This window comes from Solanum tuberosum, unplaced genomic scaffold, assembly GCF_000226075.1.
Source record: "Solanum tuberosum cultivar DM 1-3 516 R44 unplaced genomic scaffold, SolTub_3.0 scf00236, whole genome shotgun sequence".
Lineage (NCBI taxonomy): Eukaryota > Viridiplantae > Streptophyta > Magnoliopsida > Solanales > Solanaceae > Solanum > Solanum tuberosum.
In genome coordinates, this window is record NW_006239160.1 from 484,827 (window position 1) to 498,674 (window position 13,848).

Consider the following 13,848-nt stretch of genomic DNA (forward strand, 5'->3'; position numbering starts at 1 on the left):
GGAAAAGTAAGAAACAAAGTGTGGTTGCTCGATCTAGTGCAGAATCAGAATATCGAGCAATGGCGACAGCAACTTGTGAGCTAGTTTGGATCAAACAGTTGCTGGGAGAACTAAAATTTGGCGAAATTGATCAGATGGAACTTGTGTGTGACAATCAAGCAGCTCTTCATATCGCATCAAATCCAGTGTTTCATGAAAGGACTAAGCACATTGAGATTGACTGTCACTTTGTCAGAGAAAAGATACTCTCAGGAGATATCGTTACGAAATTTGTGAAGTCAAATGATCAGCTTGCAGATATCTTCACCAAGTCCCTCACAAGTCCTCGTATTAATTACATCTGTAACAAGCTAGGTACATATGATTTGTATGCACCAGCTTGAGGGGGAGTGTTAGAATAGAAATATGTATATATTCCTACTTAGAATAGGAAGAAGAATAGGAATAGGAATCCTAGTTAGAAAAGGATTTCAATGTATATGTATTGTCTATAAATAGGGTCTCAATGTAACAATTTAGATACACAATTCAATATTATTTTTCCCATATATTTCTCACAGTAACATTATCTGATGATGGAAGTGATTAACTTTAAAGGTGCTTTTCTTTAAGATGAAGTACAAGCTGTGATTAAACTATTTGATGGGGACAAGGCCCTTGGGCCTGATGGGTTTACCATGGTTTTTTTCCAGAAATGTTGGTGTACTGTTAAGGAGATGTTCTGAAGACAGTGAAGTTCTTCCTTCTATCAAGAACCTTTATTAGAAACTTAAGTTCTATTTTTATTGCCTTGATACCTAAGAAGAAAAGAGCTGTGGAAGGTGATAAATAAGCTAATATCAGGCAACCAATATGCATTTACTAAAGGGAGACAAATAATTGATGCAGCTTTGGTGGCAAATGAATGTATTGATCAATGATCGTCAGTTGAGGAAAGGAGATGCTGGGGTAGTATGTAAATTAGATCTAGGAAAATCTTATGACCATGTAAATTGGTCTTGTTTGCTGTATATCGTGAAGTTGATGAATTTTGGCGAGAAGTGGATCAAGTGGATTAGCACTTGCATGTCTACTGTCAGATTTTCAGTTTTAATTAGTGGATTTCCAGATGCATTTTTAAAATCTCATTGGGGATTGAGGTAGGGAGATCCACTTTCTCTTTATTTATTTGTCACAATAATGGAAATATTGAGCTCAATGCGGAAAAGGGCTGAAGAACTGGGATGAATTGGAGGATTTACAGTGAGTGAACTTGGTAATATATTGTACTTAATTGATTCATTAAGTCTAGAATAGGAACCTAAGTCCATTTCTTGAACATGATCTGCACTTTCTTGCTACTTTAAATTAAATTACCTTACTCTATAAGAAAAACATAAGGTGGAAGCAAATCATGCGATGGAGGATAAAATTACCCACAAACAAGCTTTCTACATAGACGCTACCCAGTTGAGTACAATACTCACCTCAATATAAAGCTCCGTCATTTCATCAGTTATGTGAATTGGATAGTTCTGCAGGAGCTTAGGTAAGTCAGACAAGGCTTCCAGGTAGACTTCAGAGGACATATGTTTCTTATTTCTTCCACTGGAGAAGTTTGAAGCATTATTTTTTCTTAAAGAAAAGAAGTTTAGGGTGCCTGTTGAATGAACTTCAATGAGAGTCTTCAGATAAAGGAAAAGACTTTCTGGATTAGACTGCAGCTGAGACAAAATGTAATCGCTCTCCTCTCCAAAATGATTGACAATCAGAAAAAAAGTTCCTTCCCTGCAGAATCCCAAAATTAGCAAAGATTTTTCAGCACTCTGTGATTATCCTCTAAAATATATGGTTAAACAGCTTGGTGCTGCATAGAATGAACTTCATCTCATGAAAATCCAGCTTGAATATGAATGACAAACATTGTGGAATTGTATTGCAACCTGTTCAACTTGAGTAGATCTGGGATTCGAGAAATGATTGCTGATCTGAAATCATCAGATTCTTTGCCTCGCAGTTGCCGCAACATGTCATCAACATATACGAAAGCAAGAATAGGCTCATCAACAGCTTTCATATAACTGTCTAAAGCAGAAAGATACTGATGTGTGATGGCATGAATTAAGCCGCAGACCTAAAATAAATAGTATGCCCTCTTAAATAATTGAAGTCATTGATACTTGACAGAAGAAAAAGGAACAGAAACAGTTTAGCATGGAAAAGTACCTGATGCAGCTGAGCCCTCTCACATAAATTCAGTAAGTAATCAGCATCCCAGTCTTCCTCTGGCAAAACTTCTAAAAGTGCAGTCAGTTGCTTCTGTTTCCTATTGAAGGTTTCAACTATCTGCCCAGAAACGTTAGGGTAAGTTTCGTTACCCAGTGTCAGGCACTCAAAAATTTGACGAAGGGTATCTTTTGAAACCTTAGCTTTTTCAGAGGCAATTAAAAAGGAAATAAAATCTAATATGTATTCGGTATCTTTCCTTGTAGGCCAAATGTCAGTACATATTTCATCTTTATTGTTAAAGGTACCACCAGTTTGGAAATAACTCAGATTAAGAATGACCGCAAGGACATCTACTACTTTCTGAACTAAGTTTATGCCTTCAATAGTTGAAAAGACTACTTCAGCTGTTTCCATTTTTGAATTGGCTGGATCCGATGCAGGACTGTAACTTTCATTTTCACCTTCTACAAATGCATATCGCAAAACATCCAAGGTGGCCTCTGTGTCGAGCTCTAACAGAGAGAGAAGGTTTGGGTTCGGTCCACTGTAAGGTAAGCACATTGCTGTCGAAGAATTTGGAGAACTCGCTTCCTCCAACAAAAATTGCACAAGCTCTCTTTTAAGAGACGGCACACGTGTGGAAGGGAATGCTCCACGCCCTGCACAGTTCATCATCAATTGCTTGAAGCAAAACACAAAAAGCACAACTAAGTAATAACTAATAAAAGATAGTGTGTGAAATACCGCATTAAGGTCCCCACAAGAAGCAGAAATGCAGAATAGCTAAAATTATTTTTAAAGATTCATTTCATTCCCTTAGAAATTCCTCAGCATAATCCCTCCCCCACACACATTCCCAATCCTTGTTGTTTCTCTCCTGGACAAGATGCCGAGGTGCATATATGATTAGGATATTTACTGTGTCGGTCTTCAAAGACTAAATCCGTAAAGAGAACAGTATATAGGCAATGCAACATGTCACAATATATATTAATGTGGGAAAATATGTAAAAATCAATTTTGAGAAGGGAAAAGGCTCAAATATGCCATCGAACTTTGAGAAAAGGTTCATCTATGCCATCCGTTAAAAGTTTGGCTCATCTACGCCATTACTGTTTAAGTAAAGGCCCATCCATACCATTATTTTTTAACAGTGGTTTTGCAAAACCATTTTTTACATGTGGCCAATTATAATTCGACCACGTCATTATTTTAAAAAAAAAAAAAAAATCTAAACAAAAATTAGAATTAAAATAACCCACCTGAATAAAGACCCACCCAAATTTTAAAATCCCTATAACAATCAGTAACCCAATTCTTTCATTCACTTTCTCAAGCTAAAAAAAAGTGAATTTTGGCAACAACGAAAGCATATTGAAGAAATTCTTATGGAATGTTTGAAGCACAAGGAATGAGAATACCATCTGAAACTTTGTTGTATGCCAAAGGTTACATATCAGTTTTTAGCTTTTTATCATACGAGGATCTGAGTTGCAAGAGATTGCTTGAGAATCTTTGTTAAGGCCAAAGCAAGCACTCCTTAGTGCTTCTTGTAGTTCCAGAGTACATGATATCAATTATAAAGATGAATATAATCTGAAGTTTAATTAACAGCTGACAATGAATACCACAGTCAATTACAACAGGAAATGGCTTCCTGTATATGGCACATCAATAAAGTGAATGAAAGAATTAGATTGAAAAAGTGAATGAAAGAATTGGTTACTGATGGTTATAGGGATTTTAAAATTTGGGTGGCTTATTTTAATTCTAATTTTTATTTAGAATTTTGTTTTCTTTTAAAATAATAATAATAATAATAATGTGGCTGAATTATAATTTGCCACATGTAAAAAATGGTTTTGCAAAACCACTGTTAAAAAATGGCATGGATGAGCCTTTTCTTAAACGGTAATGGCATAGATGAGTCAAACTTTTAACGGATGGCATAGATGAGCCTTTTCTCAAAGTTTGGTGGCATAATTGAGCCCTTCCCTTTTGAGAATAACCACATGCGTGAGGGAATATTCCTCTAATCTGTTAACTTTCTCGAGATTCTCTAGCGCCTTGTTTATCCCATCTTTCACATCCCCAAAGTCTCTTACTCATGTCCTTCAGTTTCTCCTTGAACTACACTATCTATCTTCTTCTTTTCTTTTATTTTTTGGTTTTTTTGAGAAGGTAACAGATTCAGTATATATATACACAATTTGTGCTGGAAACCAAAATGGTAGTTGCATCATTACATCAGTGATTCACTAACCCAAAAATCCTTAATCTTCTTACAAGGAATCTAATATATAACTACATTATCTATCTAAAACCAATCTAACCATACAACCAAAGTAATTGTCTCCTCGAAGGCTCTGATGCTAACACAAACAAGGGAAGTGTCAAGTTCTCTCAATCTCCCTCAAGGTACATGAAGCTGAATGCTTTAACACACATGCGCATAAAATAATTGACAATTTTATATTTTTATATTTCCTTTAATCTGGATTGTTTCCTCATTTGATCTTATACCACCAAACCTTTCAAAATTAACTTCTTTTTTCATTAAAAAAATTTTCAAATTTAACTGATATCACAAGAATCAACGACCATGGTAGAAAATAAAATAGAATCGCAAAGGATATAGTATGAGTAAAGTGAAACCCAAATATATCCCTTTTGCTTCTGTTCTCAAGCTTATTAAAGACGGACTAATTTTTTTAAGCACACATTATCAAATGCGGAAAACAAACCTAAATTTACTCGTATAGAAGTTATAAATAACATATTGCAGACCAACCTGGAGGAAAAGCAAAACCTTGGAAGCAGTACTTGAGGTAAACAAGCATCTTGTACCTGTTTCCACGAGGAAGGTGAAGTTTGTTTACTTGAAAACACCAATGTGCATTTATAAAAATGTCAAAAATAATAAATGACACTTTAGGAATTGGATCACCTACTTTAGGCAGAAAATTAACATTATATGGGGATATCAAACTTGTACACGGTATACGTCATGTTCATTAGATAATTAATATATCCAATATACACATAAATCAATTTACCCAAGAGCAGTAGCACTTTCTCTTTTGCTATCCCGCAAAATTAAAAAGAGCTCTTCCAATGGAGTCCTAAAATCATCAAGGCCTTTGTTGAACAAATAGATCAATGCACCATGCAGTCTATGCTCCCTGCATAGGCGAACAACCTACAAAATAGATTAAAAATTTAACAGCTAAATCCGACAAATTCACAGGGAAGAGAAAAAAAAAATCCAAATCAAAGCCTATAGTGGAAGCTTTATTTGATTTAGGCAACTTTTTTCCTGTTTGCGGACAACTGTCCTTTGCATTCACGTCTTATTAATGAGAACCTTCATCTGTTCATAAAGCAGTAATCATAAATTTTGACTTATAAAACAAGCAGCAATACCTGATTGAAATCCAGGGACAACATGTCCATGTGGAGAACACACTGTTCAACACGCTGTAACCAACCTTTAGTGCTATAGTGCTCGACTAGTGCTTGCATTATCTTCAGCAATAACAGATCACAGTATATCAGCATACATTATGAGCTTTTAAAAATGAATGACAAATCAAGTGCCCAATGGTGACACAGTAAAGTAATATGAGGCATAAAACACCCCAATTCAAAAAACATTAACAAAGCAAAACCACAGATATACCTCAGGTGGTAAAGATCCTAGCATGTCTTTCAATATATATGGCTCCAGAAGCTCCAAAAATGTATCTGTACATGGAAACATATAATTTGGCCAGAGTAATAGTTTCAAGGCAATATAACTTGTTGAAAATTGGAGTAAATGAGAACAGAAAACGGCCAAAATTCCACAGGAGGAACACGAACAAAATTAAAAGATTAACTGACAGTCTGCTAGATGTTTCTATTCTATTCCCTTTTTTTATAGCAATGGAATCCAGGCTAAGCTTAACAAAACTCAACTAATATATTGGGTACCTGCTACCTCCCACCAGCACGGGAACCAATAACTTTGCATGTTAAGTCTTAGAAAGATGAGAAGAATTTACTTAGTGTCGCCTCTGATGGAATTTGAACTTCTATCCCCTGGGGGCTCCATTAGACATCAGATTGTACTATTGTTCTTATCTATATATAACTAGTTTCTAGGCTTCGTTTGCTACGGAAGGGATAAGTCAGTTACTGCAGAAAGTTGAGTTCCAGAGGTTAGTGGACAGGAGAGAGGAGGGTAGTTGGGGGGAAGGAAAAAGTTACCAAAACAAACCTGAAATAATTCTTTATTCAGACTATGTTTTGTCCTTTTCGATTCAAACTCTGCTTAATAATATGTTCACCCTATTAACCCTCAGGGGTTGGCCTGCTGGCAATTGACTTGAGCCTTGGGGTTTGCTCCCTTTCAAGGTCTCAAGTTCGAAACCCACTGGGTGCAAACAATTTCTGAGGGCCATCGGACTGGGTAAAACCTGAATTAACCGTGGTGCACTTGCGGGAAACTCCTTGCCGAGGGCCTGTGCACCCCCGGGATTAGTCGGGGCTCAAAGAGACTCGGACACCCGGTGCAAATCAAAAAAAAAAGAAATACTAATTAAGATTCACACTTCACAGTTAAAAAAACTTAACAAGATTGATTTCAAATCTCTCTATAATAGCATCCCATATTTCTTGGCTACGATTCCCAAGCTATGAACTAGATCCAAAACCAACATCCATTTTCCGGTGGTCCTTCTGAATAGTTCTGATCACCGGGAACCTCCACCCTCACCTTCCCTCCCTCATTTCCTTAAACCCTCCTCCGATCAATGGAGGACTGTATTTACTTTGCAGTAGGTTTTAAATCCTTCGATCTCGAGAGAATCAAAGGAGCGACGGGCGACTGGTACGAATGGACTGAGAGGAGTAAAAGAAACATCACTAGAACTTCTTTCAACAAGGAATCAATGATTTGGATCACTAAGGTCATGTGGGAAGCTTCAAAGACGAAAGGAAATGTGGTGAAGAGATGGAGGAGACTAGAACCTCTATCAGAAATATATTGTGCTAGGAATTTCAACAAATATGGCAGATATCTGAGTTTGATAAACATAAGGGGAAGAAGGAGGTCCGTTATCATAATCCTGGAGTTGACTGTCACGCCCCGAGCTACCCCCGAGACGCGGACACGGGACCTAGAACCACAAGTGATCCCAAGCTAACCCTGCTGGCATAATCTTAGCATACTATAATTAACATGAATAAAAATAACTGATGCGGAAACTAAAATCATAAATAAAGATAATATGTTCACCCTATTATCTTCGATTCCTCAAAAATTGTTAACCTAGTTAATTCACCACAGTACTTGGAGGCATTCATTAATATATTATAGTTTTGTGCAAGCAATTTTCTTTTTCATCAAGGAGGCATCAAACATAGAAACAAGCCCCAAATAGTTGACATGGGACATAATGCAGGATGTTAAAGTATAAACACATTGCAACATACCCTTGTGATTCACAGCAACATACTTTGGAAAAATTTCATCAAAGAGAACATCAAGTCTCTTGATATGAAGACAGAATTCAACGGAAACACCACCAACCAGAGTGTACTGCTCCTTAATATCAGGATTCACAAAGTCAGCATCATACTTCAATTCATTTGATTGGCCTGGCTGCCCATGTTGGTTGCCAGATGTCACTGCTATGTAGGAGAACACCTCATCTACATATGACAACAGCAGTTGTACAAGATATGGCATAAGGGTCTTCTGCACATCATCCAAATTCTTTGGAAGGTCAATAACAGCATGTGCTTGACCATCATAAAGAGACATTGCCATGTTCAGTGCACTCGTCCAGTCACCTGCTTTATGTAAAACTTCTATTCGTTCCTTCCAGGAAAGAAGGCATGAAACAACAAGCTGGGATGGCCGAAGAATGTACAAAGTTGCCCCCCTGACACCTAAACAATTGTGATGAGCTTTCTCAGGATTTCCAAAGACATTGCTGAAGTAGGCATGGTATGACATGAGATCCTCTCCACAAGATCCATCCATAGAAAAACTTCTCTGGTGGATCAAATTCCCATCTTTTGAAAACAAACAAAGCTGTCCAGTTGCTGTGAGAATTACCAAAATCTGGACAAGTAAAAAATCTTTGTAATTTTTGTACTTCTGTCCAAACCTAAATGCAAGTACTCAAAATATTGCAGATAAATGATGAGAAAAGGAAGTTCCTGATAAAACACCAAGAACTTTATGTACCTGTTCATCCAACCATGCCAGCCCAACTGCTGAGCTATCCGTAGTCCATCTCCAACAGACTTTTAGCTCAGATTTCACCAGCTTTGCAACCTGAACTCTTCGATCCCAAGCAATTGCAAGCAGTGAAACTTTTTCTGATGTTTCAGTGGAAATACTTTCTGCTGCAACAAAAACAATCTTAGCAAGCTCAAATGCAACATATCCACAGCCAAAATTCATACATACCAAAACTGAAGAAATATGTGATTCCATACATTTCCAAGCAGCATAGGGCATTGAACCCTCCCTAGCACCATCAGGACGTGGAATTTTAGCATAAACTTTAAATGTGGGGCTTAATTTTGCCTGCAAAAGACAGTGAAACAGAAGTCTTGACCAAGAAGCAGGAATGAAGGTTAAACTGATCATTTACAAGGAGTTTGGGTTTCGGGAGATAGTGAAATCCTTCCAGGCCAATGAATGTTCTAAGAACTTCATACCACTAGAGCATATTGGTGTGTGCCAAGTATGACCACACCTTCCTCAATCAAAGAAGGGCTGCCTCCCTCTTGACTTGCCGCCACCATAGCACTTCCATAACTTTCACCAGATAGTAGTGACACAGCACATAATGTAGTGCTGTTGCTTTCATTTAGCAGTTCCTGTTTAAATGTTAACATATATTATTTTATTCAACCTAGAGATGCATGTTATTCATGTCAATATTTTGAGAAGGATATTCATGTCAATTGAGATGCATGAAAAGGATAAAATTACCTGCGACTTCGAAAGGGAGATTCTATTGAACAAGGGAAACACTGTAAACCGGTCTAAGTTAACTACACCTTTAGTATCACCGCTGAGCACAATAAACTGTCGAGTAACTTGAGAATCTTGCCCTAAATATAAAAGGTGAACAACTGGAGCTTTATGTTCAGTGACAACTTTAAGCACAGAGGCCCTTTGTACGTCCCATACAGTATAATGCCCATCACCATATCCGGCAAAGAGCATGTCCCCTTGCTGATTAAAGCTCAAGCAAGTTACAGGGGCATGAGATTTATCTCCCGGTAATCCAAATATCAACATCTGAAATATATACACATTTCTACCATCAGAAAGTAAAATATTTAATTATTCAGTCGAATCCAAAATCAATAATGCAAGTAACAAAAAAATATACACAATACCAATATAGAGATTCTACGATGAGCAATTTCCTTTTCAAAAGTGATTACACGAAGAAGATATTTGTTAAATTATAACCTTATAAGTTCAAAGAGGATGGAATGAATGATACTTCTTGGAATAGAACAATACTTTTTGTCAAAATTTAATTCATAATGTGGTCAATCACTGTAATAAGGTGCTGGTGCACAAAGCTAATTAGCACAAAAACCTTAGCATCCATGTTATCAGCATGATGTGAGGAGGAGTATCTGCTTGGCATCACAAGAATTGATCCTTTGGACATTCCCACAGCAATGTATTTGAGGTGAACAGCCAGGACCTGTGAAGATCCATGCTCACGCCTAAAAGCTTGAGATAATAGGGTTTGGGTGATGGTATTGTTGTCATCTACATCAAAGTAACCCAGGACATTAGAACTCCTATGAACTCCATCAAGCCTCATTGGTTGAGCAGAAGCACCCTCTTCTAAATGCATAGCCGTGAAGGCCTGCTTCTTTTCAGCTTCCTCAGCCAATTCTAGGGGCTTCAAGGCAGAATGGTAATTCTTTTGAGGATTTGTACTATCCCTCATACTTTCCTGCTGTAAAACTAACTCATCAATGATACTTGCAGCATCATTTAAAGAATTGGTTTCATCTCCATTGGAACTGACCTCTCCTTCTTTGGATTGAGGAATTACATTTTCATGCTCAAGCTTTGCACCATCATTCTTAGTCAAATCTTCATCAGAAAGAGTCTCATAGACTGGAGAAGAGAGTATCTCCTTAGTACCAGCTTCTTCGCTGCTATCCGCACTTACAACATTATCTTCACCTCCAAATAAAGGTTGAACTTGTCTATCTTCAATCTCATCCAACCCAGAGCTATCATGAAAAACCGAGTCTGATTCAGTTCTACTAGGAGATTCCACTTGAGTTCCAGTATAACTTAGAGCTTCATTCAAATTACTTTTAACTGAAAAATCATCCACCACAGAAACATCACCTGCATCAGAAACATTCATATTGTCCATACCTGCATCCACTGTAGATACCTCCCTACTACCATTGTCTGTATCACTTAGTTGAACTTGACCAGCTTGAAACTGATCCTTTATGTTACCTTCCAAACCAATAGTCTCAGAACCAATCTCTTGTAAAAACACTGTGCGCCCAAAAGTATCAAGATTTTTGTCAGAAATGTTGGCATCAGTGCGAGCTGGAGGATCTATAGGAGCCAATTCATCAGTTTCCAAGGCCCTTTGCAGCACTCCGGAGCTTGCTTTTCTGGATTTGATGGCTGCTGCACGAGGTGCGGGAATGGAGCGGGATGCAGCGAAAGCCGCAGCCAAGGCATCTCCAGGTTTTGAATTTGATCTGATGACCCCACTGAAAAATGGTGGCAACACACTCTGGCCTGCTGGTGGTGAAGAAAATTCACTCGATTGTTTACGACTAATTGACTCTGCTCTTGACTCTGTCTGATGCAACTCTAATGGCGGTTTTAGGGATTGAAAAGATGATTCTGCCGAGCGATTGCGACAATCTAGATCATTGCGTCTATGCAAAGAAGATGGAGAAGAAGGAGGAGAAGGCGAAGAAGAAGAAGAGGACGAGTGGTTGAGGAGAATTTCATCAACAGTGCGATGATGTAGTAAGTGATTATCATCATCATCATCGTCAGCGTGTGAATCTAAAAATGAATCCAGGTCAAGCTCCATTTAAGTCTTCACTCACTACCGTTTTTGTCTATGGCTTTGCAGAAACAGTTAGCTCTTTAACCCTGAAAACACAGTCCAGGAAAATTAGTTTATGATCAAAGAAGATATATACTAAGTAGAAGGTCTAGATGGATATTGTATATATAAAAGTCTGAATAACTGAAAGACCTCCATTCTAAGTTGGGACATATTAGTCAGTATTTCAGAAACAAAAATTATTTCAATTATGTGCATTACATTACCTCTGAGAAACATAAATCTTTGACTAAAATTTGCAAAATGTAAGTTGCTTCGCAGCTGGAAAATCAAAAAAAAGAAAACAAACATCTTGATAAGAAAAACTGCATAGAGAAACCCAAATCCACAACCTCAAAAATCCCATCTCAGAAAGACAAACCCGATAACAGCTAATTCATTATAAAGATTTTAACTTGTATACTTCAACAATGCAAATAGTAGTAGAAGCAGCACAAGATAACAAGAAGGCTTACTAAAAATAGCAATTAGCACTTGGAATTACATCTTGACAAGTAGGAATTAAACACAAAACAAAACTAGATCACAATCCAAAAAAAAAATATCACAAACGAACAGAAATTACAAAAAGACAGCAACTTTAATTTTATGTTAGAACACGAAGGAAACCCAACAGTTACTATTGAATGTTTGTGATATCAAAAGATAAAAGAATAAGATCAAAATTTCCATCCAAATACCAAATCAGTTGTTACAAAAGCTCAACTCATCTAATTAAAATACCCATCTTCCATTTAAGTATCAAAAATTCAGGAATTAAAGTGAGATTACCTTGATTGGAAGGAGAATGGGGGAGGGAAAATTTGAAACTTCTTCACTTGAGTGATTAACTGATGAATCAAAAAAATTAGTATTGGGTGATTTTACCTCAAAATATGAAGCTGGGTTTACAGGTCAAATAAGAGAAAAATTGTATTCTTTCATACATAAACGCTATGAAATTTTTCCTTTGCTAAATTTAACCTCGTAATATGAAGAAACTATTAAAATTATTTGATATCTGCCACGTTTTCACCTACAAAATAATTACCTACTTAAAATTTAATATTTTATGGAAACAATTTAACTTGCTTAAAAAACTCTAAGGGCATCTCCGATTGTATTTTAATTTTTATTATTTTAAATTATTTTTAATTTTTATTATTCTAATATTTTCTAAAAATATTATTTTAATATTATTTATATTTCATTTTCTTCGTATTCTCAACTTTTACTTCATGTGAGTCGTATCTTCTAAAAAAAATCATTAGTATGATGTTGTTAGTATTCTAATTTTTAAATTAAAGTAGAATTCATTGTTGAATAAAATTATGGACTTACGTTTTCCTTTTAATCATATTTATGTATGTTATGTTGAAATTTGATATTAGAGTATTATGATAAATTTTTTGTTTTTAGTTTAGAACTTATGTTATATTTTAAATTTATTTGTTTTAGGAGTATTGACTCGATATTTTACATTACAGACTATTTTTTTAAGTTAGACTTGATAGATTATCTTTTTGTCAAATGTTTCATAATTTTATGACATTATATTATAATATTGCTCTTCTTGTCAAACATGTATTTCATGATTATCATAGAAATTATGTACTTTTAGTTTTTATGATTAATTTAATTAAAATATACTAAACTAAAAAATAAAAATAAATTTTTTTTATAATATTAGTTAAGAACATATGTTTATTAATTAATATATTTTCAAGAGACAATATATGTATATCTTAAATATTTAATTTAATACATTTATAAAGGCCCTTATTACAAAAAAAAAAATTTAAATAATTAATTTTTATTTTTGAAATTCAATATAACCTTATGATTACGCTTGTGCAACCAAACAGTACACTTGTAATTACCCTGTAATTACATTGTGGCAAACAAACACGTCAACGTAATTACTAGGTTGTGTAATTAATAGGCCGGTAATTACTACCCTAGTAATTACACCAATTCCAATTACCTGGTGACTTTTCAAACAGGCCTTAAATAAAGAGTTTGAATCTTCCCTCTAACTTCCTTCGAAGACTGTGATGGCTTCATCTTCCTCCTTCTTAGTTTCTCCATGAAATTGGTTGGTAACAACAATTGTTTGTGCTTCTTTTATATTACCTTTAATGAACCATATGTGGTAATTGACAATATAACATTTCTCTTCAGACGTGATGGGAAAACACTATGAATCTCTTTGTTGTTGGTCACATCACAAAAATTCTAATTCTCATGCTCCAACAACCTCCTTTCTGATAATGACTTCCTTTTGGTTCCCAAGCAATGAAATACAAAGGTCTTTGAGGTGGTGGCATATTTGTCCACTTGTTTAGAGGATTCTCTTTCATTCCTGCTGCCCAATATTTCAAATGAACAGACACGGGGTGTCAAACTTCCAATCAGTGCAAACACTGAAGTCCGTCGTGGTGTTTTACCACCCTTAAATTCCTTTGTTTTTTTCTACAGAGGTGTGGTGGGATGAATTTATTTCCTTTTTCTTCTTAGATGA

The 13,848-nt window shown here is 35.9% G+C and overlaps 1 protein-coding gene across 4 annotated transcripts in view; it reads right to left on the bottom strand.

Annotated features, from left to right (window-relative positions):
- Positions 1-12,284, bottom strand: part of LOC102585973 (vacuolar protein sorting-associated protein 8 homolog) — a 33,461-nt gene extending 21,177 nt beyond the window's left edge. For 2 of the 4 annotated variants that reach the window (XM_006356852.2, XM_006356850.2), the window contains exons 1-15: positions 12,120-12,284; positions 11,555-11,609; positions 9,822-11,374; positions 9,200-9,511; positions 8,923-9,084; positions 8,698-8,788; positions 8,444-8,604; positions 7,684-8,317; positions 5,888-5,952; positions 5,632-5,733; positions 5,265-5,407; positions 5,000-5,055; positions 2,206-2,867; positions 1,923-2,113; positions 1,467-1,767 (exon numbers count right to left, since the gene is read on the bottom strand). In XM_006356852.2, the coding sequence (XP_006356914.1) occupies positions 1,467-1,767; positions 1,923-2,113; positions 2,206-2,867; positions 5,000-5,055; positions 5,265-5,407; positions 5,632-5,733; positions 5,888-5,952; positions 7,684-8,317; positions 8,444-8,604; positions 8,698-8,788; positions 8,923-9,084; positions 9,200-9,511; positions 9,822-11,312 (4,371 nt within the window). In that variant the 5' untranslated portion in view covers positions 11,313-11,374; positions 11,555-11,609; positions 12,120-12,284. The remainder of the gene's footprint in view (positions 1-1,466; positions 1,768-1,922; positions 2,114-2,205; positions 2,868-4,999; positions 5,056-5,264; positions 5,408-5,631; positions 5,734-5,887; positions 5,953-7,683; positions 8,318-8,443; positions 8,605-8,697; positions 8,789-8,922; positions 9,085-9,199; positions 9,512-9,821; positions 11,375-11,554; positions 11,610-12,119) is intronic. The other 2 variants (XM_015313189.1, XM_006356851.2) reach the window with 2 other exon arrangements.
- Between the last annotated feature and the right edge of the window lie 1,564 nt (positions 12,285-13,848).